This window comes from Coenobita brevimanus, chromosome 93 (genome assembly GCF_032717465.1).
Source record: "Coenobita brevimanus isolate Jiangsu-jjx chromosome 93, ASM3271746v2, whole genome shotgun sequence".
NCBI classification, from domain to species: domain Eukaryota; kingdom Metazoa; phylum Arthropoda; class Malacostraca; order Decapoda; family Coenobitidae; genus Coenobita; species Coenobita brevimanus.
The window spans coordinates 29,311,230-29,337,719 of NC_137046.1; the positions used below are offsets into that span (position 1 = coordinate 29,311,230).

Genomic DNA, 26,490 nt, shown 5'->3' on the forward strand with positions numbered 1-26,490 from the left:
AACTATGGGAAAGCAAACTTTACAGGACTGAGGAAATATTTCGAAAATGTGGATTGGAGAAAATTCAGAGAAACAAGAGAGATGCAGAGGAAGTGGGACACCTTTCTAGATATCTATAATTTGGGAGTGGAGAAACATGTTCCAAGAGTAAGTGGGAAAGAAAACAGGAAAAAGGATTGGTTTAACAGAAGATGCATTATAGCAAAAAAAAAAAAAAAAAAAAAAAAGGGACATGGCATGGAACAAATGGAGAAAGAGAGGTAATAATAAATCAAAGGAAGAATATAAAAGAACTAGAAATGAATATAAAAGAATATGCAGAGAGGAAGAAAGGAACTTTGAAAAAGGTATAATTGACAAATGTAGGGAAAAACTCAAATTGTTTTAAAGATTTGTTAATGGCAAAGTGAAACAAAAGGAAGGAATCACCCAACTGAAAATAGAAGGACAGGTCTATAAAGAGACGGCAATGCAAGCTGAAATAATAAACAAATGTTTCTAATTGGTTTTCACTAAAGAAAGGGACTTTGTGGAGGAGGAGGGTGTGACTAGAAATGCAGTGATAAAAGATATAAAAGTGGAAATGCAGGAAGTGTATAAATTACTGGAAACTCAAGATGTAAGGAAAGCCCCAGGACCAGATGCAATCTCTACCTGGGTACTGAAAGAATGCAGAGAACAACTGGCAGATAAGATTCACGATTTAACAGTGTGTTCTCTGGAAGAAGGGAAAGTGCCTCGGGAATGGAAGAAGGCCAATGTGGTACCAATTTATAAGGGAGGAAACAAGGAAGAACCCCTGAATTATAGACCAGTGTCCCTGACCAGCGTAGTTGCAAAATTATGCAAGAGAATCCTGAAAGACAGATGGATAAAATATCTGGAGGAGTCGAACATATTGGATGAGAGCCAGTTTGGATTCAGTAGTGGAAGGTCATGTGTTTCCAACTTGTTGAGCTTTTACTCAAGAGTGAGTGACGCGTTACAGGAGAGAGACAACTGGGTGGATTGTGTGTATCTAGATCGGGAGAAAGCCTTTGACAAGGTACCCCACAAACGACTGATGTGGAAATTGGAACACATAGGAGGACTGAAGGGAAACGTCCTGGAGTGGATGTGTGACTTCTTAAGAGACAGACAAATGAGGACAGTAATAAAGGACAAGATGTCCAGATGGAGGGAAGTAACAAGTGGAGTCCCAAAGGGCTTGATGTTAGAACCAGTGATGTTCCTGATTTATGTAAATGATATGGTAGATGGAGTGAACAGTTACGCAAGTCTGTTTGCTGATGATGCAAAGATCTTGAGGAGAGTAGAAGTCGAGGAAGACTGTAAAATGCTGCAGGAAGACCTGAACAGGATCCATGGTTGGAGCCAGATGTGGGAAATGAAATTTTATGCACAAAACTTTAAGATATTGGAAATGGGTAAAAGTATCAAGAGGCCATCACTGAATTGTATGATGGGTAATGAACCAATAAAAAAAGTGAGAGAAGTGAAAGATTTGGGAGTGCTGGTCCAAGATAGTTTGTCACCGGAAAAACACATTAACAAGATAGTTAGAGAGACGTACAATCTCTTGACTAACATACATGTGGCATTCCATTACATGGATGAGGAAATGATGAAAAAATTGATAGTGGCCATGATCCACCCCAGGTTGGAATGGAATGGAATATGAAGTTTAGGCCAAAGGCCAAGCACTGGGACCTGTGAAGTCATTCAGCGCTTTGATGAGTGAGATGTGAAAGACGACAGTTTAAAAAAATGAGTATAAAAATAGAGAAAACTATCTATCTATTGCCAGACATCATAATAAGGGTGGCCATTTGACATTGAGTTAGTTGTTTTACAGGGAGGGGCACCAACCCTCCACCAACCCACTTGTTGACATGTAGGGAGCACGTACGGTTTGGTTATATGGTTACCACCCAGCATTGTAAATGGTTTCTTGGCTTACAGGAAACCATTTGGCTTGTCACTCAATGTAAAGCCACCTGTAAAGGAAAGAAAAGGAATAAGAAAACTACTACACAATAATCACGCAACTAAAAATTGTAAGTAAAATGAAAACAGATGTAGACAGCATGCCCTAAAACATAACACTGACCACACTAATCACAGCTTGCAGTATAGCCCTGTCTACTTTAAAAACGCCATGAGGCTAGAAACATTTGCCCTATTACCTAAAACAACTGATAGGGATCCCCTATTTGTTAAAAATTTCACCCGAGAACGGGCATGGGTCGGACGGTCCAATAAGAAATGCCTGCAAGTTATTGTGACATGACAGATGTCACAGTGGGGTGGGACCCCTCGGTCCAAAAGGAACCCATGAGTCAAAAGCGTATGGCCAATTCGCAGCCTAGTCAACCTCGTCTCAAAACCCCACAAGCCTGAGAAGAGGATGACCAGGCATAGACCGAAGGCCGGATCTCTTTATACTTCGAGTTATTGGCCAGAGAGGGGGAAGCCCATCTCGCCTGCCACTCAGACCAAACAAAGTTACGGATAACGGTCTTCAAATCAGAATAGGGAACCTTATTATACCCAACAGAAGAAAGAGAACATGCCAATTTTGTCTCTTTATCAGCAAACTCGTTCCAATAGAGATTAACATGTGACGGTATCCAGTAGAACTAAACAAATTTATACTCTGTAGCCAGGCAACAAAGCCAAGACTGAATCTTCCTTATTATAGGGTGGAATGTATTAAACTGCTTAATGGCGGTCAAGCTTCCATAGGAGTCTGAATATATTGTAAACGTCTTTCCTGGCATTGAGTAAGCCTCTTCAAGCCTTCTCAATAGCAGTTAGTTCAGCAGTGAGAACAGACGCACTGTTTGAAAGCCGTCCAAGATGTACACCCCCTTTATGGACAATAGCACTGCCTACACCAAGGGGTGACTTTGAGCCGTCAGTATACAACTTTACTGAGTCCCTGTGGAGAAGGTCATGGCACAAAAACTTCGATTTAGTTTCTTCATCCGAAGAAGTTCTCCTACATGTAGTTTTGGGACACACATTAGGTTCCGGAATGAGCCAAAAAGGGAGATTGCTGTAGCTTACTGGTTCAATTTTTTGCTCCCTTCTTGCGATGCGTCACCCACAGACAGCACGCGAATCTGGAATGGTATAGAGGCTCTTGGACCACAGAACTTACACAAGTCACACTGCAGCAGAACATCAACACAAGGATTGATGTAACGATTGCTCTTAATTCGCACAATGTAGCGAAGCCCTAACTCATGCCTGCTTAAGTCCAGGGGAAGCTGGTCTGTATCTACATATAAACTCTCCACAGGGGAAGTGTAGAAGGCAACCGAGCACAGTTGTAGTTCCGTATTGTGGAGCACATCAAGCTCATGAAGTTAAGTCTTACATGCAGAGGAATAAATTTGGCAAGCGTAGTCAATCTGTGATCGGCACAAAGAGTTATTCCTATTAGCACCCCAATCAAAAGCAGAGACCACCCTAAGGATATTCAATGATTTCTTGACTTTAAGCTTCAGATAATCAATGTGCTGTGACCAAGAGAGACGTGAGTCAAATATCATGCCCAGAAACTTAACCTCCTGCTCAGAAGGGATGATGTCATCATTTAACTTTAAGTGTGGGACAACCTCCTAGCGTGTGCTTCTAGTGAAGTGGACTGCAACAGTCTTGGAAAGTGAAAAGCAAAAACCATTATCATCAGCCCAACGACAAATAGTATACAGAAATCACTCTAATATCTGGACGCCCAATATCTGGACATCCCCACTAACCGGACATAATCGTCCCGGGATCCAATATTCCCAAAATGGTCCGAAATCCCCCCCCCAAAAAAAATAAATAAATAAATAAATAAAAAAATAAAAAAAAAATAAAATAAAAAACATATTTTTCCCGCCCGTAATTTGAACTTACCGTGCGCGGCGCGGGAAAGCATTGTCGTGGCACGTCATTCTTCCGACGCCCAATAGAGCGCCGCTGCATCCTCCCCACTTTCTGCCTGTCTCTTGCCGCGAGTGCACGCTCCTCATTATGGCTGCCCACGTGATCGCTTTTGTGGTGGTGCCTTACCTGCTGCAGGCACTCCTGCTGCTCTCGGGCCTCCTCTCAGTGTGTGTGATGATGGCCCCGCCACCTGAGAAAAGGAAGAGAGTGGTGTTGACTCTGGAGAAGAAATGGGAGATATTGGAGAAAGTAGATGCGGGGTGGTCTTCTTCCCGCATTCTCCGTGAGTTTAACCTGGCCCGGTCTACTTTGTTCGATATTAAGAGATCCCGAGACAAACTCATGCAGTACACGGCTGACTTCTCATCGAGAAGCAAACGCAACGTGGAGAGGAAGGTGATGTTTACCCCCAAGTTTGCAGAAATCGACCGATCCACGTTGATTTGGCATCGACAACAAGGTGCTGCTGGTGTGATGGTATGTGGAACGGAGCTGAAGGCTGCTGCTGAGAAGTTCGCCAGGCTTCACGACGCCCTAGACTTCAAGGCATCCGAGGGTTGGCTCTTTGCGTTCAAGTTATGGCATGGCCTTACCAACCGTAAAGCTCATGGCTAAGCATTGGACGCCAACGAGGATGGAGTTGACGAGTTTCGGCACAAGGTGAAAGGCTTGATTGACAGGGAGGGCCTCACTCTCGGTCAAGTCTACAACGCAGACGAAACTGGCCTATTCTATCGTTCGCTGCCAACGAACACTTTAGCCGAGGAGACGGAGAAGCGTGTACCAGGCCACAAGCACTCCAAGCAACGGATATCTGCTTTGTGTTGTGCCAATGCTAACAGCATGCACCGGCTTAAGCCCGTTGTTGTTGGCCGCGCAAAGCAGCCTCGGTGCCTTCGTGGGGTGATGGATGTCCTTCCTGTCATCTGGTACCATTCTCTGAAGGCATGGTTCACAGCCCACATCTTCAAAGACTGGTTCCACCGCCACTTCGTCAAGGAGGTCATCCATTACCAGACGAAGACACTGGGAATCCCGCGCGACCAGGTAAAGGCCCTCCTTCTCCTCGACAATGCACCTGCCCACCCGTGCGACAAGGACTTGGTTGCTGAAAATGGCCGGATTAGGTGCATGTTTCTGCCACCTAATACGACTGTTCTCATCCAACCAATGGACCAAGGAGTGATCGTGGCAACAAAGCGCCTATACCGCCGGAAGTTCCTGGACGAGGTGATGGTTGTTCTCGAGGACGAGAGCAGGGAGGGACGGGACACACGAGGCAAGCGGACTTTGGAAAACCTTCGCCGCTACAACATCAAGTCTGCACTGTACAACTGGGCTAGTGCATGGAAGGAAGTCCCTATCAAGACTCTGGAAAATGGTTGGTCTCGTCTGCTTCTCGGAACGGATGTGGAGTACGATTTTCTAGGGTTTGACGTGGATGACTTCCATGCACGGCTATGTACGCATGGCGACGATGTTGATGTGGACGATGTTCGTGAGTGGTTGGATGATGACGAGGGCGATCCTGGGTATCAGACATTGTCTGATATCGAGATCGCGTCTTCAGTTGCAGGTGTCAGTACCGAACTTGAAGATTCCGACGAGGAAGGCGACGATGATGCGGACTCCTCTCAGCAGGACACTACTCCAGCCATCCCCAAGCTGAGCGCACTCCGGGAACATCTAGAGTTCGTCCTAGACTACCTGGAACACCCGGACTGCGACAGGGAGATGGGGCCCTTGGGACTCGTGGAGGAAGTGCATGCTTTCAGGCAGCGCATCATCAATCGTCAGAATCGTCGGTCATTGCGTCAATCAACCACTGACAGTTTTTTCAGGCCCGTGACCCCTGCTGTACCCAGCCCTGGCTCCACTCCGTTGCCTCCCCAAGACAGGCCCTCATGCTCCGAGCCACAGCCCAGCACATCAGCCACAGTGGAGTCACCGCTCGACGTGAATTTGCGGCTGTCTTCAGAGTCGTCTGCAGTGGGTACGCCATCACCACAACCCAGTGATGCACCCCTAGGTCACCTGCCAGTGATACTCTCGGACTCTGACAGTGAATAAACAGCAAGAACTTCTCCACTAGACCACACGGGAATTTAGAGTGTTGTGCAGTGAAAAAAACAGTGTGTTGTGTTAAGGATTTACAGTTGTGAAAGAAAAGACTCAATTGAAACAAAATTTAATGTAAATGGACTTGTTTGCTTTGGCTTTGGAAAATTATTAGAAGAATGGGAAAAGTTAAAGTGCAACACTTAGTAAGTTACAATGGAGCATTAGTTAGACAAGAGTGCGCACTGTGAAGAGAATGGACTTCTGTGTGCGATTGACTAAGTTCAGTGCAAGACTTCAGGAACAGTGTACTGCAAGTGCTTCAGGAAATTCTTCTTACTGTCAGAGTCCGAGAGGAGGCAGTTATTCATCGAGGTGGCCATGGACTTGCTGTAAGTAGGCAGAATGTTTCATACTGTACTGTACTTTTTTCCATACTATACTTACCTCATTTCATTCTTTAATGTCCTTTATTGGTGTGAATAGGGTGTTAGGAGCTATGCATGTGCAGTAGGAAGGTGTTTTTCTGAGTTAGGCTAGGTTAGGGTCCATAAGTACCAGTCCAGGAGCCAGTCACCGGAATGTTTATTACTGTTAGAACCTACTTCTAAACCCTCATTTTATGTTTCTTTTGCATTTATTTCAGTCATTTATGTGCCTTATTGGTGTGATTTGGGTCTTAAATAGGTGCTATGCATGTCCAGAGGGAGTTGTATAGGTGTTTCTCTGAGTTAGGGTCCGTAAGTACAAGTCCATAAGCTGGGGCCCAATATCTGGACAGGACCACTATCCGGACCTGCCTATGGCTCCATTACGTCGGATATTGGAGTGACTACTGTATATGGACTTTGCAGGTGATGACTAATCTCAACTGCACCGTAGCCAGACACACAAATTGGCAAATCATCAGCATACAGTACAGGGAGCCCAACACAGGGTGGGAAATCTGATCGAGAACACCACTGACAGGCACTGCGAAACAGGAGACACTAAGAATGCTGCCTTGGGGAACACCCTCCTCTTGCCTATAAGGGCTGGATACAACATTTCCAACACGAATCTTAATGTAACGTTCCGACAAGAAGGAGCGGATAAAACGAAACATATTTCCCTCTATGCCATATCAAGACAGCTGAAGAAGAATACTAGTGTGCCTGGTTGTGTCATACGCCTTTTTGGGGTCAAAGACACCCCAACAGTCTGACAATGGTTGGCAAAGCTTTGCTGGATTTTATTTGAGAGGATCAGAAGGGGGTCTAGTGTCAAACGTTTTTTCCGCAACCCAAACTGGTAAGGAGAAAGCAGCTTCTCGGATTCTAAGTACCACACTAACCTTGCATTAACTAGCTTTTCCATCATCTTACAAACACAGCTGATCAGTGCAATAGGCCTATAGGTGGTAGCCAAAAGGGGATTTTTGTTTGGCTTACTGATGGGAATAATGAGGGTAACTCTCCAACTGGCAGGAAAAATGCCCGTTTCCCAAATTTTGTTAATGATCTTTAGGAGGAACTTCATAGCCATAACAGGCAAATTTGTGAGCACTGAATAGAGGATGTTGTCCTCATCTGGAGATGTAGAGGTAATTGATGACAAAATGTCTTCCAGTTCCTGAAGTGTGAACGAAGCATTATAGGGAGCATTGCAAGAAGATGAAGAAGGTAGAGGCATGTCAGGAATACCATTCCCTGATATTCGAGAGGACTTGGAGACATCAGCAAAATGCCTCCCTAAGGTCTCCGCAACCTCAGCAGGATCAGTGAGGAGGTTGCCACCTATTTTCAATGTTGGGTTGGGAGATGGGATAATTTTGCCTGAAAGCTTTCTAATTTTCCTCCATATAACCCTACAGGGAGTCTTGGAATTAATGCCATTGATGTAAGATATCCAGGAGTCCCACTTGGCCTTTCGAAAGTAGCAACGCTGCTTTGCCATGGCATGTTGATAAGTTTGGCGCGTGGCAGCTGAGCCACTGGTTTTGTAACGCCGATAACATTTCCTTAGTATAGCACAGGTTTTATTCCACCAGGGGACCGCAGGTCGACGCGGTTTACCTTTCGACATAGGGATGGCCACAAAGGCACTGCCCATAATTGGAGCAACAAAACAATCATAGGCTTCCAAGTGACTAGGGAAGGACTTGAAAGGCCTAGCCAGAAGTATACCGTTTTTATAATTCAACCAATCAGCCTCTCGCTCCCTCCACCTAGGAGAGGAATGAGCAGGGACATTTTTCACACACTTTAAATGGATTGGGTAATGATCGCTTCCATTCAAAGAAGGATTTACCGACCAATGAAAATCCATAAGGATGGAGGGAGAACAGAAGCTCAAGTCAATAGCAGAGGAGGCTCCACTATAGCCATTGTGGTAAGTCATAGAGTCATCACTGTAAAATGAGATATTATATGATTGGAGTATGTCATCTATAATCCTCCCACCAGCATCCAAAATTGTACCATCTCATAGTGGATTATAGGTGTTAAAGTCCCCAAGAAGGAGAAAGGGGACAGGAAGCTGACGGATTAAGTCTTCAATGTCCTGCTCACTGAAACCACCACCAGGTGGAAGATACAAGGAGCATACCGTAAGCGAATATTCCAATACAACCCTAACAGCAACAGCCTGGAGAGTCATCTGCAATTGAACAGAAGAGTGCTGCAAGGACCTGTGAACAATTATTGCTGCACCCCCATGCGCCCGATTTCCTGATGGAGGGGGAGACCCCTGAACGACATCATTCAATCCAGGATTGTATACCTTTGAGCCCAACATGGTCTCCTGGAGACAAATGATACCTGGATCAAAGTCATGCGTCAGAACTTTTAGTTGCTCAGACCTAGAGTGAAGACCCTTACAATTCCACTGCAAGATGTCAGAATGGAAAATTACCCTGCTAACGTCAGAAGCCCTAGCCTTTCCATTACGTGGTTGGGAAGATGAAGGCACAGTTTAGTATCAGGGTGCAATGACAGACAACGGCTCCTCATGGACTTGTCAACATTGGATTTGGTGACTGGAAACTTAGAAGTTTCAGAGGAAACAGACACGGGTTTTTGTTGCCTCAGGAGTGGATGGACAGCTGTATCAGACGCTACAGGGGGGGTCAGAAACAGAAGGTAAAGGAGAGACATCCATCGAACGGTCATCAGGTGAACAGTCCTTATCAAGATTTGAGAACTTATTGGATAGTGGAATACCACCAGTATCCATAGGGGGAGACGAGTTCCGGGCTCTCTTAGAATGGGAAGGACAAGTGAAGTCATTGTCAGCCTTTGCATTCATTGTACGAGAGTGCTCCTTCACATAGGGAGCAACCGCACTCTGCTTTCTGATTGCCTTTGAAGGACGAGGTGACAACGACATTGCTCGAGAGTGCTTCCTCACAGAGGGAGCAACCGCACTCCGCTTACTGACGGCCTTTGAAGTACAGGGAGACAACGAGATTGCTCAAGAGAGGTCCCGCACAGAGGGAGCAAACGGACTCTGCTTACTGACAGCCTTTGAAGTGCGAGGTAACAATGACTGGGCAGAGGACAACTGAGAAAAGGAGGGGCCCATACCAGAGACAACACCAGTACCACGAAGGGCTTGGGATGAATGCAAATCTGGAGAAGTTGAAAGACCAACAGAAGACCTGTCACCAGAAGCTCGAAGAGGCTTAGTGAGCGACTGAGGGACACTCTGCTTAGTGCTGCTAGTAGTAGTGCGAGGAAGTTGAGGTGTCCATCAGAATGACGGGATCGAAACCCTTGGACGATACTTGAAAATTTGGAGCTAGGGTGTTTGTGGGCCATCAACAACCAATGCCAAGCACTTCCAAAGCCAATATGCTCATTTTCTGCAAGTGCAATGATTTCCTGGTTGAACTGGTACCGCAGGCACGTTTTTTAATTCAGAGAGTGAGCACCACCACAATGCTTGCAGAACTTAAGAATTTGAGCATGATTCAGGGTCATGACTGGCAGAACAAATAAAGCATAACTTTTGACTTTTGCAGAAGTCCTTCACATGACCATATTCGAAACAGTTATAGCACGGTGTTGGCCTACGGCGAAACTTCCTGACATGAAATCTCAGATGTCTGATTTTGATTTTGTCTGGCAGATGAGGTGATGAAAATGTCAGACAAATAGCGAAATTTGCACCTTTCAGCTTCTTTACCTCAATAACATTCGCAGGACAACAAAGCAGTATCTCTTCATCCTTAAAGTCACTAAGATCATGGACTCCTTTAGCAGTATTGAAGATTTTATGTGGAGAGACAGACTGAAGACCCGAGTCAGGAGATGGAGTAAATTTAGACAAAAGGGTGGCCTGTGTGTCATTCCCGTCATTCCCTGCTTTAACTAACAAATTTCTCCCATACCTCTTCAAAGTCCCCTCAGGGATATTCCCTATTTTCCTCTCGAGGCATTCAGATCCTTTGATAAAATTGTTGAGTCTGTCCTTATATATGGCGACATGCCAGTATGGCTTAGGAAGGTCCCTAGGAATGTCAGGAATGCCATCGTCATCCTCAAAAGGCTTAGGCATGAAGTCAAAAGGGATCGTCAGACAGATTCACTACACTGAAAAGTTTAGCCTTGCGTCTAAGGAACATGGTACCTTCATCTAAAGCTTGACGAGCAGCCAATGCAGATGCGCTCTCACAGAAGGTAATGTAGGCATCAAATGAAGCACCATCCTGGCACAATATCAACTGTAATCTGCTCATAACACCATAAGGCCTCATGGCAGCATAAAGTGTGTCATAAGCGATCATTTCCCGGATTCCGGCACAGAAAAGCACCCTTAAATGCAGGTTTTCACCAGCAGGGGACTCAAAGGACTGGCCGTCCTCCACATGAGCACCAAATTCGGGGGGAATATTTGCCATGAATAATGAAAGTACCTTCATTCCTCCACCCCCCCATCCACCATGGAGCCCAACAAGGGGAGGCCATATGTCAGGGACAGAGCCGCTGAAGACCCCAGGGGTAGCAGAGGAGTATACACAGGTAACCACTGGGGGACCCGGACAATGGTGACTTCAGGACAATAGGAACCACCAGGCCCCCCAGTGCCCACTTGACCCTAGTCAACGCATGACCAGCCGATTGACCTGGTCGGGCCCAACCAGGCCGCCCGTATAGCCAGAATAAGGGACCAAAGAAGTGTATTGCTAGCCACAGGACACGTCGTGCAGCATCGCTCAACCTCCAGGACTCCTGTCTCCCAGCATTATGGGACGCCACGCACGGCAAACACGTGGGGAGGCAACAGTCCCGCCCTAGATGGCAAATGGGCGGGGACTAATATTCACCAGCAGGCGTCCTCTACCAGTGATGTAGGGGGGTGCTTGGTCCAAGAGGCTGACAAATGCCGAACCCTATAAAGGTAGGCATGCCTCCCAAGTAGGTGGCACTGCCAACCACGCTTCAAGACCCACCCCCACGTCAAGGTGACCCCCTACAGCGAGGCCCCCAGGTTGGAATATGTGGCAGTAGTGTGGTCCCCACACAAGAAGAAAGACATAAATAAGATTGAGAGAATACAAAGAACAGCAACCAAGATGGTTCCCAGCCTGGCAGATCTGTCCTACGGAGAGAGGCTGGAAAAGCTGGATCTGCCTACACTAAAAGAAAGGAGAGAAAGGGGAGACATGATTGCAGTGTTCAGGGCCATGATGGAACTAGATAAAATTGATAAAAATGATATGTTTGTATGGGATGGGGGAGTAACAAGAGGACATGGAATGAAACTGAAAAAGACAAGTTGTTTGAAGGATATCAAGAAATATAGCTCTCCATACAGATGCATAGACCTGTGGAACAGCCTGGACAAAGAGAACATCCAGTCTAAAAACTGAAACGAGTTCAAAGCAAAATCTGACAACGAGAAAAAGAGATGGGACACCACAAACACAGCTCATTTCCTGTATATCACAACTAGGTAAATACAACTAGGTAAACACACACACACATACACACACGCAATACAAAATGGGTGAAGAAGAGAACTCAGAGGATGAGAGGATCCTTACCAACAGTTGAATCATTGAATATCTTGGGGAAACCTCTGTTTGGGTACTTTCCACGAAGTTGCCAAACATCAAAGAATGGCTTCCAGTCTATGTAGGGCACCAGTGATGTCAAATCATAGTTTTTGAAGACTTTTGTTCCTATAAACTTAGGAACAGCTGGAAAGAAAGAAATGGATTACTTGGCTAAAGTCCCACTACAAAAACCTAACTTCATTATCAAACCTCCTTTCCAACCCCAAGGTGGGCTGAGGATGAACATAACTACCTGCCAACATACTGGTACATAAATTGACATGAGGAATATGTTCAGTTCAGTAAAGATCTTAACAGCACAGTACAGCACCACAAAGGAAAAAGGGAGAGATTATAATACCCTGCTATCATATATACATATGGAGTGGAAAGCAAAATTTTAATTTTTTGAGGAGCAATCAATGCTGAAGTGAGACATAGTTGTGTTATGTCCTCTACAGTAGTCAGTTTCAGTATGATAACTATCAACAACCCTTTTCCCACATGTTTGTCTGTATTTTCTACTGCCTATAATCTCCAGTTTTTCAAACACCGAGTGACCAACCATCTCAAAATGAACAGATCTTGAATTTGGCCCTGTTATCATGTTTTTGGTTTTTCTTGGGAGGAACAATTTGCTGGCTCCTGGCCTTTGGTTCCTTCCTTGGACTGGAGAAAAAAAAAAATAATTGGAGTGGTATGAATCCATAAATAAGAACAGAAAAGCACAAAGTTGGGGAACTACCAAAAAGACTTATAGGTGTGGGAAAAACTTTGTTAGTCTTCATTCAAGCCTTTAATATTCTCACCTTCAACCCACAAGCATATACTTTCCATAGCATGCCCTCCACTTGATGGTGCCAGTCTTTCAAGACTTGAAGTGTATGTACCATTTTACTGACTTTGAACATGAAAAAGAGGTGCAATCCTTATAATCTGCGTCTCCATACACACAGAACTTTATAAGTCCATTTCTATCTTTCATTAGTTAAGTTATAATTTTTCCTCAACTTTGTTCTGGTACTTCACTTTCTAACAAATACCTCACCATTTTCAAACCTTTTTTTCCTTATTAAAATTTTTAACCCCTTCACGCATGATGACTCAAAATGAGTCAAAACAGTGTTAGTCTGAAAAGGAACTGATGATGCACTATGACACATTTATCAGTGTTGGTATGAAGGGATACCGCTTAGTCAATTTCGGACAAAAATATTCACCAAAAATCATGTTTTAGCATGAAATGCATCACTATTTGGCACATCATAAGGAAGGGTGTCTATTTCCAGGCCAACACTCTCAAATAGTCAACATTCTCTTGGTTTTCAGTTCAGGGGGGAGGGGGGGCGCATGATTTCTGGCAATTTACTCAAAACTATTGGTTGTATCAGAAATCCAACAACACCATATGAAAGCTCAAAAAATTCTGCATCTAGACATACAGCTATGCTTAGCTCTTGCATTATGCAGGCAAAATTTTGTGCTAGAGTGTAGGGCAGTTATTTTCACTGCTGAACAACAGTATTCTCACCTCATTTCAGTACCTTCACAGTACTTTTACTCATTAATTTTGTGTGTTTTATTAGCTTATCATATAGTATAAACATCAGGGAATATGAAAGTATACAATTTATACCATATAACCAATTTCTGGAGCAAATTAATACAGTACATGGGAATATTTTCTTTTGTGCGCGAGTCCAGCCTACCCTCGTGGCATTTTCTCTGATCATGTTACACACACAGAAAACTTTCGGTGTGTGAGGGGGTTAAATGTGTGTGTATTTACCTAATTTACCTAATTGTGATATACAGGAAATAAGCTATGCTTGTGGGGTCCCGTCTCTGTTTCTCAACAGGTCAAATTTAGCTTTAACCCCTTAACCGCGGGGCGTCACTTTCATGACGCTTGGGAGCAAGGGATCATACCGCGGGGCGACACTTCTGTGATTCTGTGTTATTTTGAATTCGCCTGGGCTTTCAAGTGGTGGCTTGTATCATCTATCAGTGCTGCTAATGTCCAACACTAGTCAGCACTCCTAATCTCATCTGTACTCCCATCCATTGTTGACAATTCTGCCATTTCTCCCCATTCTTGACTCCCCTCCCTACCTCCCCTCCATTACCCTATCCTCTCACCTGCCCGGCCGTGCTATGCTAAGAATCTTCCCTGGAATTTTTCACTGATTTCATCCATTGAAATAAGCCCTATGCCCTATTCATATACCAAATAATATATACAAGAAAGAAATAAGGTAAGTGAGAGTGCCATACACCTAGAATTGGCTAATTATCACCTGACAACACCTCACATGCACTCGTTCGCTAATTTTCGCTATTTATTTCCCCTTGAAATATGCCGTACAATCTCTTTTCGTAATAAAAATATACATAAGAAAGGAAGGGAGAAACCTAAGTGATATTTACATTCACCTGGAACTACCTAATTATTGAAGCCACCACACTGTATTCTACGCTAAGTAAATCTTCCCTGGAATTTTCCACTGATTTCATCCATTGAAATAAGCCCTATGCCCTATTCTTATACCAAATAATATATACAAGAAAGAAATAAGGTAAGTAATAGTACCATACACCTGGACTTGGCTAATTATCACCTGACAACACCTCATGTGCACTCGTTTGCTAATTTTCACTGTTTATTTCCCCTTGAAATATGCCGTATAATCTATTTTCGTAATAAATATACATATAAGGAGGGAAGGGAGAAGCCTAAGTGATATTTACATTCACTTGGAACTACCTAATTTATTATGTATTGTCTTGGTTTCCTGCCAATCATTTCACTGCTATATATTAGTAAGTCTCACAGAGCTGAAGTTGGTAGTATTGCACTCACCCTAGCCAGGCAGCAGGAGGCCACTACTATCAGTTCACTGTCGTCTTTGAAGGTGGGAGTATGTCTGATTAGCTCCTGCTAACTTCCGCCGCTTTCTAGCCCCATGCAAAGGGCCCTGTGACCTTTACCCCCTACTAAACCTCGTGTGGAAAGAGGTAAAGGGCTGACAATTGATAGAGAGTGATTACGATCTTTTTATTGAGTAAAACAGTGCAAATGGAATTCTAAATAATGTATAAACAGCAAGTGAAAGCAATGAATGTAAATATAAGTGAACAGTGGAATTTAGTTTTATAAGTTACTTCACGTGACAGTGCATAACAGTATAAATAAAATAGAAATGTAAATAAGGTAAATAAAATTGAGAACGTAAACAGAAATGTAAATGAATAGTATTATAAGAATATGAGTATATATACTAGGAGTAATGAAAGTTTCACTCCAGCATGTATGAATACCATGAGTTATGAGAGTGAAGGTGAAAGTGACATTCACTCTCAATGCTAGTACAGGTAACTCGCACGGAACACGATCTCACGGAACGCGCTCGCAATTATACACGGTAAGGGCTGAGATACATATAAGACAATGTAAGATTAAAAAACCATTATGAAAATTACAAATTAACGCAGGAGAGGCCTTTGAAAGATCAAATCCTCGAACGTCACCGCAGCGTGCGGTTTGTTTTGATTACATGACGATCTAGGTGGGAAATTATTCAGTGAGTGAGACATTCCCGAGTACAGTAGCACAGTATTTGTAAGTTAAATATTTACAGTACTGTACTGTTCTGGTAAGTTTATGTGCAACTTAAAGTACTATTAAATAACGTTAAAGCAAGAAATAGTCTTATAACCAGTTTACCTGATAGGCGTCAGAATATTGCCTTTTTTATTTGTTCGTTTTTTCCACAGTGCTGTTCAGTATTTGTAAGTTAAATATTTACTGTTCTCGTATGTACTGTACATGTAAGCACTTAAATAAAGTTAAATCATTAAATAAAGCCTTGTAACCAGATAACCCGAATTATATGATTACCCATGATCGGCATTGGAATATTGCCTTTTTTGTTTGTTCGTTAAACTCTTACTGTACTGCTTTTCTACAGTACTGTATTTGTAAGTTAAATATTTACTGTTCTGGTATGTACTTGCAAGCAATTAAAGCATTACATAAAGCCTTGTAACCAGTTAACCTGATTTAAATGATTACCCATGATCGGCGTCGGAATATTGCCTTTTTTTTGTTTGTTCGTTAAAGACTTATAATAAGAGAAAAATACATTTTTGTCTTGGTATCTTTACCTATTTGCTCAGGTTTGCTGTAATGGTTTGCAACTTGTAGAAAACTGTGAAAACTTTCGGGAAGTGAACGAAAATCTGGGACATGACCTTGACTTCACCCTCTCATGTATCATCTGTCAGTTCACCACCGGCTATCGTGATGAGTGGATGTACGATTTTTTCGCTCCGTGGCCATGCCTAACCACACATAGTTACACCCATTATCTCGACCCAGACAGAAAATACAGTAATCCCTCTAATATCCGAACGCCCAATATCCGAACATCCCCACTAACCGGACATAATCCTCCTGGGATCCAATATTCCCAAAATGGGCCAAAAACCGCAAAAAATTCGAAAAAAATCTGACTTTTTTCCCTCCCATAATTTGAAATTCCCGCCTGGCGCCAAACAGCTGTTACACCATGGTCCCTTCACCCCTTCCTTCCTCCCCCTCCCCCCTCCCCTGTCAGGTTGCCATTTGGTATTTTTCATTACCAAGTGTGGGCCAATTTGATAATGAAAAATTCGTTTGGTAATGCATTAGAATAATGCATTACCAAATGGATTTTTCACATGTATGAGGATACACAGGATGGAGATGGTGGATTGTTTGCTCTCTCTGATTAATCTGCTACCCTACATACTGTAGTGTGAAAATAATCAACATGGTGTTAGTTATAAGGAGAGTGATTACATGTATTTCCACTTGTATATATAATTAGTGAAGAATATATGCTAGCTTTACGAATTTGGTAATGAAAAGTTATATTTGACAATGAAAGTTGAGGAGATTGGTAATGTGGCTGTTGTGATCTGGCAACTCTGTTACCCCACCAACATCAACAGTCACAGCTTAACTCCGATGGAGAGCAGATACTCATAACAGTGCAAGCCACAGGTGCTTGTTTTTTGTGAATAAACAGTGAATAAACTTCAATACCTTGCCACTAGAACACACAGGAATTTACAGTGTTGTGCAGTGTTAAGAAATTAGAATTTAGAGTGCAGAGGATTAACTGTGGACTGCAAACTGGCGGTTCAAACCAGTCCAAGAGCAAGGGACTTGTAAGTACCCAGAATGTTTAATATTGTATAAACTCACCTCTAAAACCTCATTTTATGGTTCTTTTGCATTTATTTCAGTCTTTTATGTCCCTTATTGGTGTGATTTGGGTCTTAAATAGGTGCAATGCATGTCCAGAGGGAGTTGTATAGGTGTTTTTCAGAGTTAGGGTCCGTAAGTACAAGTCCATAAGCTGGGGCCCAATATCCGGACAGGACCACTATCCGGACCTGCCTATGGCTCTATTGATCCGGATATTGGAGGGGTTACTGTACAACCTTTTTCCTCCCTTGCAAAACACAAACAACCACCCTGTTTACGAGACAGCATTATATATTGCGAAAATAACAAGGTAAAATGATAAACATGAATGTAAAATGATAGAGAAAGATGAACATGTTATGACGGAAGAAATACGTTTTCCCTGCCTGTAAACGTATTTATTTCTGCTTTGTATCTGTATTCGTAATAATTAGACTTATTGTTAGTTCTGAAACTGCATTACGATTCTATTTTTAGCCATTCTCGTGGTGTGGGAGCTGGAAGTTGTGACACAACTTCCTTACTGCTAATCGGACTGACCCTCCACTTTATTCTCCCGTGGCAGAGTCTAGCCTTGGAGGACGTGCAGTTTTCTCATTTAGGACTGAAAATTCAACTTTCGCTCCCTTTTCCAAGCATGGGCACAACGATAACGTAAAAAATAACTTGAAACTATAAACATATATCAAAAAGGTGAAAATGTATTCATAACATTTTTTTTTTCCAGCCATTCCTAACAGATTATGTATTGAAATCATTCGATATCACAGTACTGCATTTCTAAGTTAAATATGTACTGTTCTGGTATCTACTTGTAGTTAAAGCACTGGTACCAGTTAACCTAATTTATATGATTACCTATGATCGGCGTTGGAATGTTTCCTTGTGTTTACGTACAGTATTTGTGTGTTGAAGTTTTGCTCAGGAGTACTGTATTTGTGAGTTATAACATTAAATAAACCTTCTAACCACTTAAAGTGCTTTCTAGTGACAGATAACAGCAAAAGAACACATTTGGGGGGTCTAGGGAACAAAATACGGAGTAGTTTAAATATACGCGATTTCACACCTAACACGGCACGGTAGGAACGAAACCCTCGTGTTCCGTGCGAGTTACCTGTATACGAGAAAGTGAATGCTACGTATTTTACTGAAAGAAATTGAATCCCTACTGTGACAATAAACTACTATTACTGAAGGAAACTTATGGATAAAGACTGTAGATATTTATGTGTTATATAGTAACAGAAATATAAACTGTGAGTGTTTTTATGAATAACAGACAAGACTAGCGGCGAACGATCGGAAGTGGGATGCTCATACGCCCTCGTAATTTTCATTGCTTTCACAGTTTTTTTTTTTTTTTGAGTATGGATTCCAAACTCTTTGAGAATCATAGAATAGTGTTTCTAGTGATAATATCAGGCTGTGGTAATCATATTACGAGTTGTCGGGAAGTGTAAAGTGGAGACTTCGTTACCCAACTTCAGAGGTCTCCACAAGTCCTACGGTACTCGAGGAAGGCTCAACAAACACCCAAGGAGAAAGCTGAAGGTATGTGCCATAAGTATAAGTGATTTTAATATTCTAGGACTAATAACTGATTTTTGGCAAATATTTTTAGAGAGTCTGTCGGAGCGCAAATATGCCTGCGGGAGCCACAAGTCAAAGCAAAAAAAGCCCGCGGTTTAAGGGTTAAACTCTTTTAAGATTTTAGACTGGACGATCTCTTTGCCCAGGCTATTCCACAGGTCTATACATCTACAGAGAAAACTATATTTCTTGATATCCTTCAAGCAGCTTGGCTTCTTCAGTTTCATTCTGTGTCCTCTTGTCACTCTCTTATCCCATACAAACAGATCTTCTCTGTCAATTTTATCTACTCCCATCATGGTCCTGAACACTGCAATCATGTCGCCCCTCTTTCGCCTTTCCTGTAAGGAAGGCAAATCCAGCTTTTCCAGCCCCTCTCTGTACGACAGATCTGCCAGACTGGGGACCATCTTGGTTGCTGTTCTTTGTATTCTCTCAATCTTGTTTATATCTTTCTTTTTGTGTGGGGACTACACTACAGCTGCATATTCTAATCTGGGGCGGATCATGGCCACGATCAATTTCTTCATCATCTCACCCATGTAATGAAATGCTACTCTTATGTTAGTCAAGAGTTTATACATCTCTCTAACTGTCTTGTCAATATGTTTTTCAGGTGACAAACTATCTTGGACCAGCACTCCAAAATCTTTCTCTTCTCTCGCTTTTGTGACTGGTTCATTACCCATCAAATAATTCTGTGATGGCTTCCTGGTACTTTTACCCATTTCCAATATTTTACATTTCTTTGCGTTGAATTTCATTTCCCACATCTGGCTCCAATCATGTATCCTATCCAGATCCTCCTGCAGCATTTTACAATCCCCCTCAACCTCTACCCCAAGATCTTTACATCATCAGCAAACAGACTTGCATAACTGTTCACTCCATCAACCATACCATTTACATAAATCAGGAACATTACTGGCGCCAACACCGAGCCCTGTGGGACTCCACTTGTTACTTTCCTCCCTTCACACATCCTATCCTTTATTACTGTCCTCATTTGTCTGTCTCTCAAAAAGTCTCTCATCCATTCCAGGAGGTTCCCCTTCAGTCCTCCTATATTCTCCAGTTTCCATATTAGTCACTAATTGGGTACCTTGGTGAAGGCCTTCTCTAAATCTAAATACACACAATCCACCCAACCATCTCTCTCCTGCAGCACGTCAATCGCTCATGAGTAAAAGCTCAGCAAGTTGGAAACACATGACCTTCCACTTCTGAATCCAAACTGACTTTCAGCCAGAATATTCATTTCTTCCTGATATTTTGTCCATCTATCTTTCAGGATTCTCTCACACAATTTTGCAACCATGCTGGTTAGGAACACTGGTCTATAGTTCAGGGGCTCTTCCCTGTTTCCTCCCTTATAAACTTTTGCCCTCTTCCATTCTTGAGGCACTTTCCCCTCTTCCAGAGAACACACAATTAAACTGTGAATCTTACTTAAGGGACTCGGGGCTGTTCGGCCAGACTGCCTAGGGATCAACTACTACTACTACTACCGTGAATGTTAACCGCCAGTTGTTCTCTGCAATCCTTCAGTACCCAGGTAGAGATTCCATCTGGTCCTGGGGCTTTCCTTAAATCTTGAGTTTCCAGTAATTTATGCACTTCCTGTACTTCCGCTTTTATATCTTTTATCACTATATTCCTAGTCACTCCCTCCCCTTCCACAAACTCCTTTTCATTAGTGAAAACTGATTGGAAACATTTGTTCATTATTTCAGCTTGCATTGCAGCATCTTTATAGACCTCTCTTTCTACTATCATTTAGTTGATTCCTTCCTTTTGTTTCAGTTTGCCATTGACAAATCTATAAAACAGTTTGGATTCATCCTTCCATTTGTCTATTATACCTTTTTCAAAATTCCTTTCTTCCTCTCTACGTATTTTAGTGTATTCATTTCTTGTTCTTTTATATTCTTCCTTTGTTCTGTTGTTACCTCTCTTTCTCCAGTTGTTCCACACCGTATCTCTCTCTTTTTTTGCTATCATACACCTTCTATTAAACCACTCCTTTTTCCTGTTTTCTTTCTCCCTTACTCTTGGCACAATTTTTTCCACTCCCGAATTCTAGAGGTCTAGAAAGATATCCCACTTCCTCTGTATATCTCGTTTCTCTGAATTTTCTCCGATCCACATTTTTGAAAAATTTTCTCAATCCTGTAAAATCTGCCTTCCCAACATTGTATCTTCCCTCGTCTCTTGGCACCACATTCCCTATTATCACCTGGAACTCAATGAGCACATGATCACTTTTTCCTATAGGACACAGATATTTCAATGCTTCTATTACACAGGGTTCGTAGGTATACAGTACGTCTAACCCTGCTGGTGTGTCCTCAACTCAGAACCATGTCTCTTCTTTGACCCACTGCGTCATCACATTACTCGTTATTATATGTAATAATATAGTGCCTCATGAACCTTCACTGCCTCCTGAGTCCCATTCCTCCCAGTTCACCTCTTTACAGTTAAAGTCACCCATTCAAATTACAGTATATTGTTGCTTTTCCCAATCATTTTCTGTAAGTAACTAGCCATGTCTGACAACATCTGGTATTCATCATCACTCCATGCTTTTGTCTTAGGGGGAACATACACTACCGCCATATCTCTCTTCCTATTCTCTCCAGTTTCTAATTTCATATTTATCACTTCAGCCCTGCCTTCTCCCATTTCCATGGTATCTACTGTACATTTATGTTGTTCTTCACTGTTATCATCACTCCTCCCGTTTTTTCTTTTCTGTCTCTTCTCCACAGTTTGTATTTACCATCTCCCATTTAGACATCAATCACTTCTCTTAACTTGGTCTCTACAAAGCACATAACATCAGGTGTATGTACCCTCAAAAAGTCGTTGAATTTCTAGCCTTCCCAATATTAAACCATCAACATAAGTATATGCCACCTTCAAATTATTTTTGATGTTTTTTATATCCTCTTCTCTCCCTCTCTCCGTCGGTACCATTTCCTTAATTTCTGATCCAATAACTCTCCAATAAAACACTGTCTTCTCTTCCTCCGTTCTCTATTTGTTTTTTGCCTTTGCTTCCTTTACTAACTCCTTTATTTTAGCTCTTTCTTCCTCATTTGCATCTCTTCTTATCCAAACATTTTTTAACCCTTCTTTGTCTGATAATTTCCATGTTCTACTGATGATTTCACTTGTTGTTGCCTGGGACTGAAACTTTACCTTCAATGGCCTCGACCCTCCTTCCTTGTACTTTCCTAACCTAAACACTTATTCAATCTCCTCGTGAGTTTTGTTGTTCCCCTCCATAACTACTGATATTATTTCTTTAATCTTATTCAGTTCTTATCTTTCTCTTACTGATCTTACTGTCATACATTTTTCTTTTACTCCTGAAATTATTACACATTTTTTCTTATCTGCTGCATCCCTGACTAAAGATTTTCTACTTCTCAGTACTTAACCACTTCCTTCTCCACTTTTTCCTTGCTTTGTTGTTCTATAATCTCTCTCAAATTTACATTTCTTTCTTCCTGAATTTTCTTCCACCTCTTATGTAGCTCCTTGATTTCTTTAATGTGCTCGTCCTGTATTCTTGATTTGAATTCATGCTCATCTAATTTGCTTTTTATCCTGCAAATTCCCATGTGGTCTAGTGGTGAGGTATTGCAGTTTATTCACAAAAATAAGCACATGGGCAGCCATGGCGATGAGCGTGCAGTCACAACAGTTGGTAGGCAGGAACTTGGGAGGATGAAGGGGCATTGTAGTGGACGTTAGAGGTACTATGCGCCAAAGTACAGCGGTTTGTCACCATGCAGCATTTTTAAAGTAGGGATGAACACATCTTATTTGTTTTACTTTTTTTTATTTTTACGTTTTATGGCCATTTTTGGTGTTCAACAACCGCAGCCCAAAATGTTCGAGACTTGGGGTGGCCGGGACTTGGGCATCCGCGTCTTAAAGGAAATTTGTGATAGCTAAACTGAAGAATCAATGGGAAAATTTCTAATTGGTTTTTTGGTGGCCCATTTCTCTAACTTTCAACCACTTTATGCCTATGATTTCTAGCCAATCTCTCCTCCAACATGAAATAAATCATTATTATATTAACAATAACATTATAGTCAATAAAAAAACAACATAAAAGGCCATCCAACTTACTTTGACAAGGATTAAGGAAGGCTTGGGTGGTTTGAAGGGTTCCGAGGCTTGGAAGTGGTTTGGTTGCACCCAGAGCCCTCACAGGCCTGACTCTCCTCAAAATATTTTTTCTCTTCTGATCCAGGCTGTCCAAGAAAAGCCCTCATAGTCTGCCTCTTGGTTGGAAGGACCTGGCTGTGGTTCCTGGCCAGGCGTGGGCTGAGGTTGAGGGACCGGTGCAGGGGTAGGTTCAGGGATTGGGTGATGACGAAAATAATCTGTGATTCGAAGCTGGTGTAAGGCATTCATGTAGGCATGGTACTTGTCCTCATAACCTTCAAGGGCTTTATTAATGTAGGACGTGCGCTGCTTGCTTTGTATAGTGGTATCTTGCTCTAGAATGTGACGTATCTGGCCACCCAACTCGATCAAAGTCTTGATGTCTTTCATACTCTGCCCCTCCTTAACTTTCTCTCCTGCATCCACCTCTTCTCCTGGGCTATCCTCAGCATCCTCTAGTAGAATATCTTCAGCAGTAACTGGTGCTGGTCATAACATATCTCGTATCTCATACCAGTTGTGCCCTCAAACCCACAGCCAGCAATACCACTCGCCTCCTCAGCTGCAGCCTCCAGCTCTGCCTCCACTGACTGGGTCTCACCTGGCACCTTAACCTGCCTTTTCTCAGGTACACCCTCCATGATATTGCACCATGCGTGATCTATTGTTGTTGGGGTAATGCTATCCCAAAATTCAACCACCATATCAATCGCCTGCTTTATCATAAAGCTCTTCCAATATTATAACAGCTTTTGTTCTAATTCGGGTGCTTCAAACTCAACGCTGATAGTGGTCTTGGGGTGTGTGATAGCATGTATGGTTGTGCATTTGATGTGTGTGCGATAGCAGATAACCGCGATAGCAGGGGGTTGCATGTACAGTAATCCCTCCAATATTCGACGTAATAGAACCATAGGCAGGTCCGGATAATGGTCCTGTCTGGATATTGGGCCCCAGCTTATGGACTTGTACTTATGGACCCTAACTCAGAGAAACACCTATACAACTCCCTCTGGACATGCATAGCACCTATTTAAGACCCAAATCACACCAATAAGGCACATAAAAGACTGAAATAAATGCAAAAGAAGCATAAAATGAGGTTTTTGAGGTAGGTTCATAAAATATTCAACATGCTGGGTACTTACAAGTCTCTGGCTCCTGGACTGGTAGTTATGGACCCTAACCTAGCCTAACTCAGAAAAACACCTTCCTACTGCACATGCAATGCACCAAAGCCACAGCATATTCACACCAATAAGGGACATAAAAGAGTGAAATGAGGTGTTTGAGGTAGGTATAGTATGGAAAATACAGTAAAGTATAGTATGAAACATTCTGCCTACTTACAGCAAGTCCATGGCCATCTCGATGAATAACCGCCTCCTCTCGGACTCTGACAGTAAGAAGGATTTCCTGAAGCACTTGCAGTACACTGTTCATGAAGTCTTGCACTGAACTTAGTCATTCGCACTCAGAAGTCCGTTCTCTTCACAGTGCGCACTCTTGTCTCCATTGTAACTTACTAAGTGTTGCACTCTGCACTTTAACTATTCCCACTCTTCTAACCATTTTCTAAAGCAAAAACACACAAGTCTATTTATGTTGAATTTAGTTCAAAAATTGTCTTTTCACTCACAACTGTAAATCCTTAACAAAACGCACTGTTTTTTTCAACACTGTAAATTCCTGTGTGGTCTAGTGGAGAAGTTCTTGCTGTTTATTCACTGTCAGAGTCCGAGAGTATCACTGGCAGGTGACCTAGGGGTGCGTCGCTGGGTTGTGGTGATGGCGTACCCACTGCAGACGACTCTGAAGACAGATGCAAATTCACGTCGAGCGGTGACTCCACCATGGCTGATGTGCTGGGCTGTGGCTCGGAGCATGAGGGCCTGTCTTGGGGAGGCAACGGAGTGGAGCCAGGGCTGGGCACAGCGGGCGTCACAGGCCTGAAAAAACTGTCAATCGTTGATTGACGCATGGAACGACGATTCTGACGATTGATGATACGCTGCCTGAAAGCACGCACTTCCTCCACAAGTCCCAAGGGCCCCATCTCCCTGTCGCAGTCCGGGTGTTCCACGTAGTTGAGAACGAACTCTAGGTGTTCCCAGAGTGCGCTCAGCTCGGGGATGGCTGGAGTTGTGTCATGCTGAGAGGAGTCCGCATCATCGTCCCGTCCTCGTCGGAATCTTCAAGTTCGGTACTGACACCTGCAACTGAAGATGCAATCTCGATATCAGACAAAGTCTGATACCAAGGATTGCCCTCGTCGTCATCCAACCACTCACGCACATCGTCCACATCAACATCGTCGCCATGCGTACGTAGACGTGCATGGAAGTCATCCACGTCAAAACCTAGGAAATCGTAATCCACATCCGTTCCGAGAAGCAGACGAGACCAACCATTTTCTAGAGTCTTGACAGGGACTTCCTTCCATGCACTGGCCCAGTTGTAGATTGCAGACTTGATGTTGTAGCGGCGAAGGTTTTCCAAAGTCCGCTGGCCTCGCGTGTCCCGTCCCTCCATGTGCTCGTCCTCGTCCTCGAGAACAACCATCATCTCGTCCAGGAACTTCCTTCGGTATAGGCGCTTTGTTCCCTCGATCACTCCTTAGTCCATTGGTTGGATGAGAACAGTCGTATTAGGTGGCAGAAACATGCACCTAATGCGGCCATTCTCAGCCACCAAGTCCTTGTCGCACGGGTGGGCAGGTGCATTGTCGAGGAGAAGGAGGGCCTTTACCTGGTCGCGCGGGATTCCCAGTGTCTTCATCTGGTAATGGATGACCTCCTTGACGAAGTGACGGTGAAACCAGTCTTTGAAGATCACAGCTGTGAACCATGCCTTCAAAGAATGGTACCAGACGACAGGAAGGACATCCATCACCCCACGCAGGCACCGAGGCTGCTTTGCGCGGCCAACAACAACAGGCTTAAGCCAGTGCATGCCGTTAGCACTGGCACAACACAAAGCAGATATCCGTTCCTTGGAAAGCTTACGGCCAGGTACACGCTTCTCCGTCTCCTCGGCTAGAGTGTTCGTTGGCAGCGAGCGATAGAATAGGCCAGTTTCGTCAGCGTTGTAGACTTGACCGAGAGTTAGGCCTCGATCAAGCCCTTCACCTTGTGCCGAAACTCATCAACTCCATCCTCATTAGCATCCAATGCTTAGCCATGAGCTTTACGGTTGGTAAGGCCATGCCGCAACTTGAACGCGAAGAGCCAACCCTCGGATGCCTTGAAGTCTAGGGCGTCGTGAAGCCTGGCGAACTTCTCAGCAGCAGCCTTCAGCTCCGTTCCACGTACCATCGCACCAGCAGCAAGTTGTTGTCAATACCAAATCAACGTGGATCGGTCGATTTCTGCAAACTTGGGGGTAAACATAACCTTCCTCTCCACGTTGCATTTGCTTCTCGATGAGA

The 26,490-nt window shown here is 43.2% G+C and overlaps 1 protein-coding gene across 2 annotated transcripts in view; it reads right to left on the bottom strand.

Annotated features, from left to right (window-relative positions):
* The window catches only part of LOC145412627 (methionine synthase-like), a 419,211-nt gene that overhangs the window by 93,854 nt on the left and 298,867 nt on the right, over nucleotides 1-26,490 (bottom strand). For both annotated transcript variants that reach the window (XM_080282544.1, XM_080282543.1), the window contains one exon: nucleotides 12,023-12,178. In XM_080282544.1, coding sequence (XP_080138670.1) covers nucleotides 12,023-12,178 — 156 coding nt within the window. The remainder of the gene's footprint in view (nucleotides 1-12,022; nucleotides 12,179-26,490) is intronic.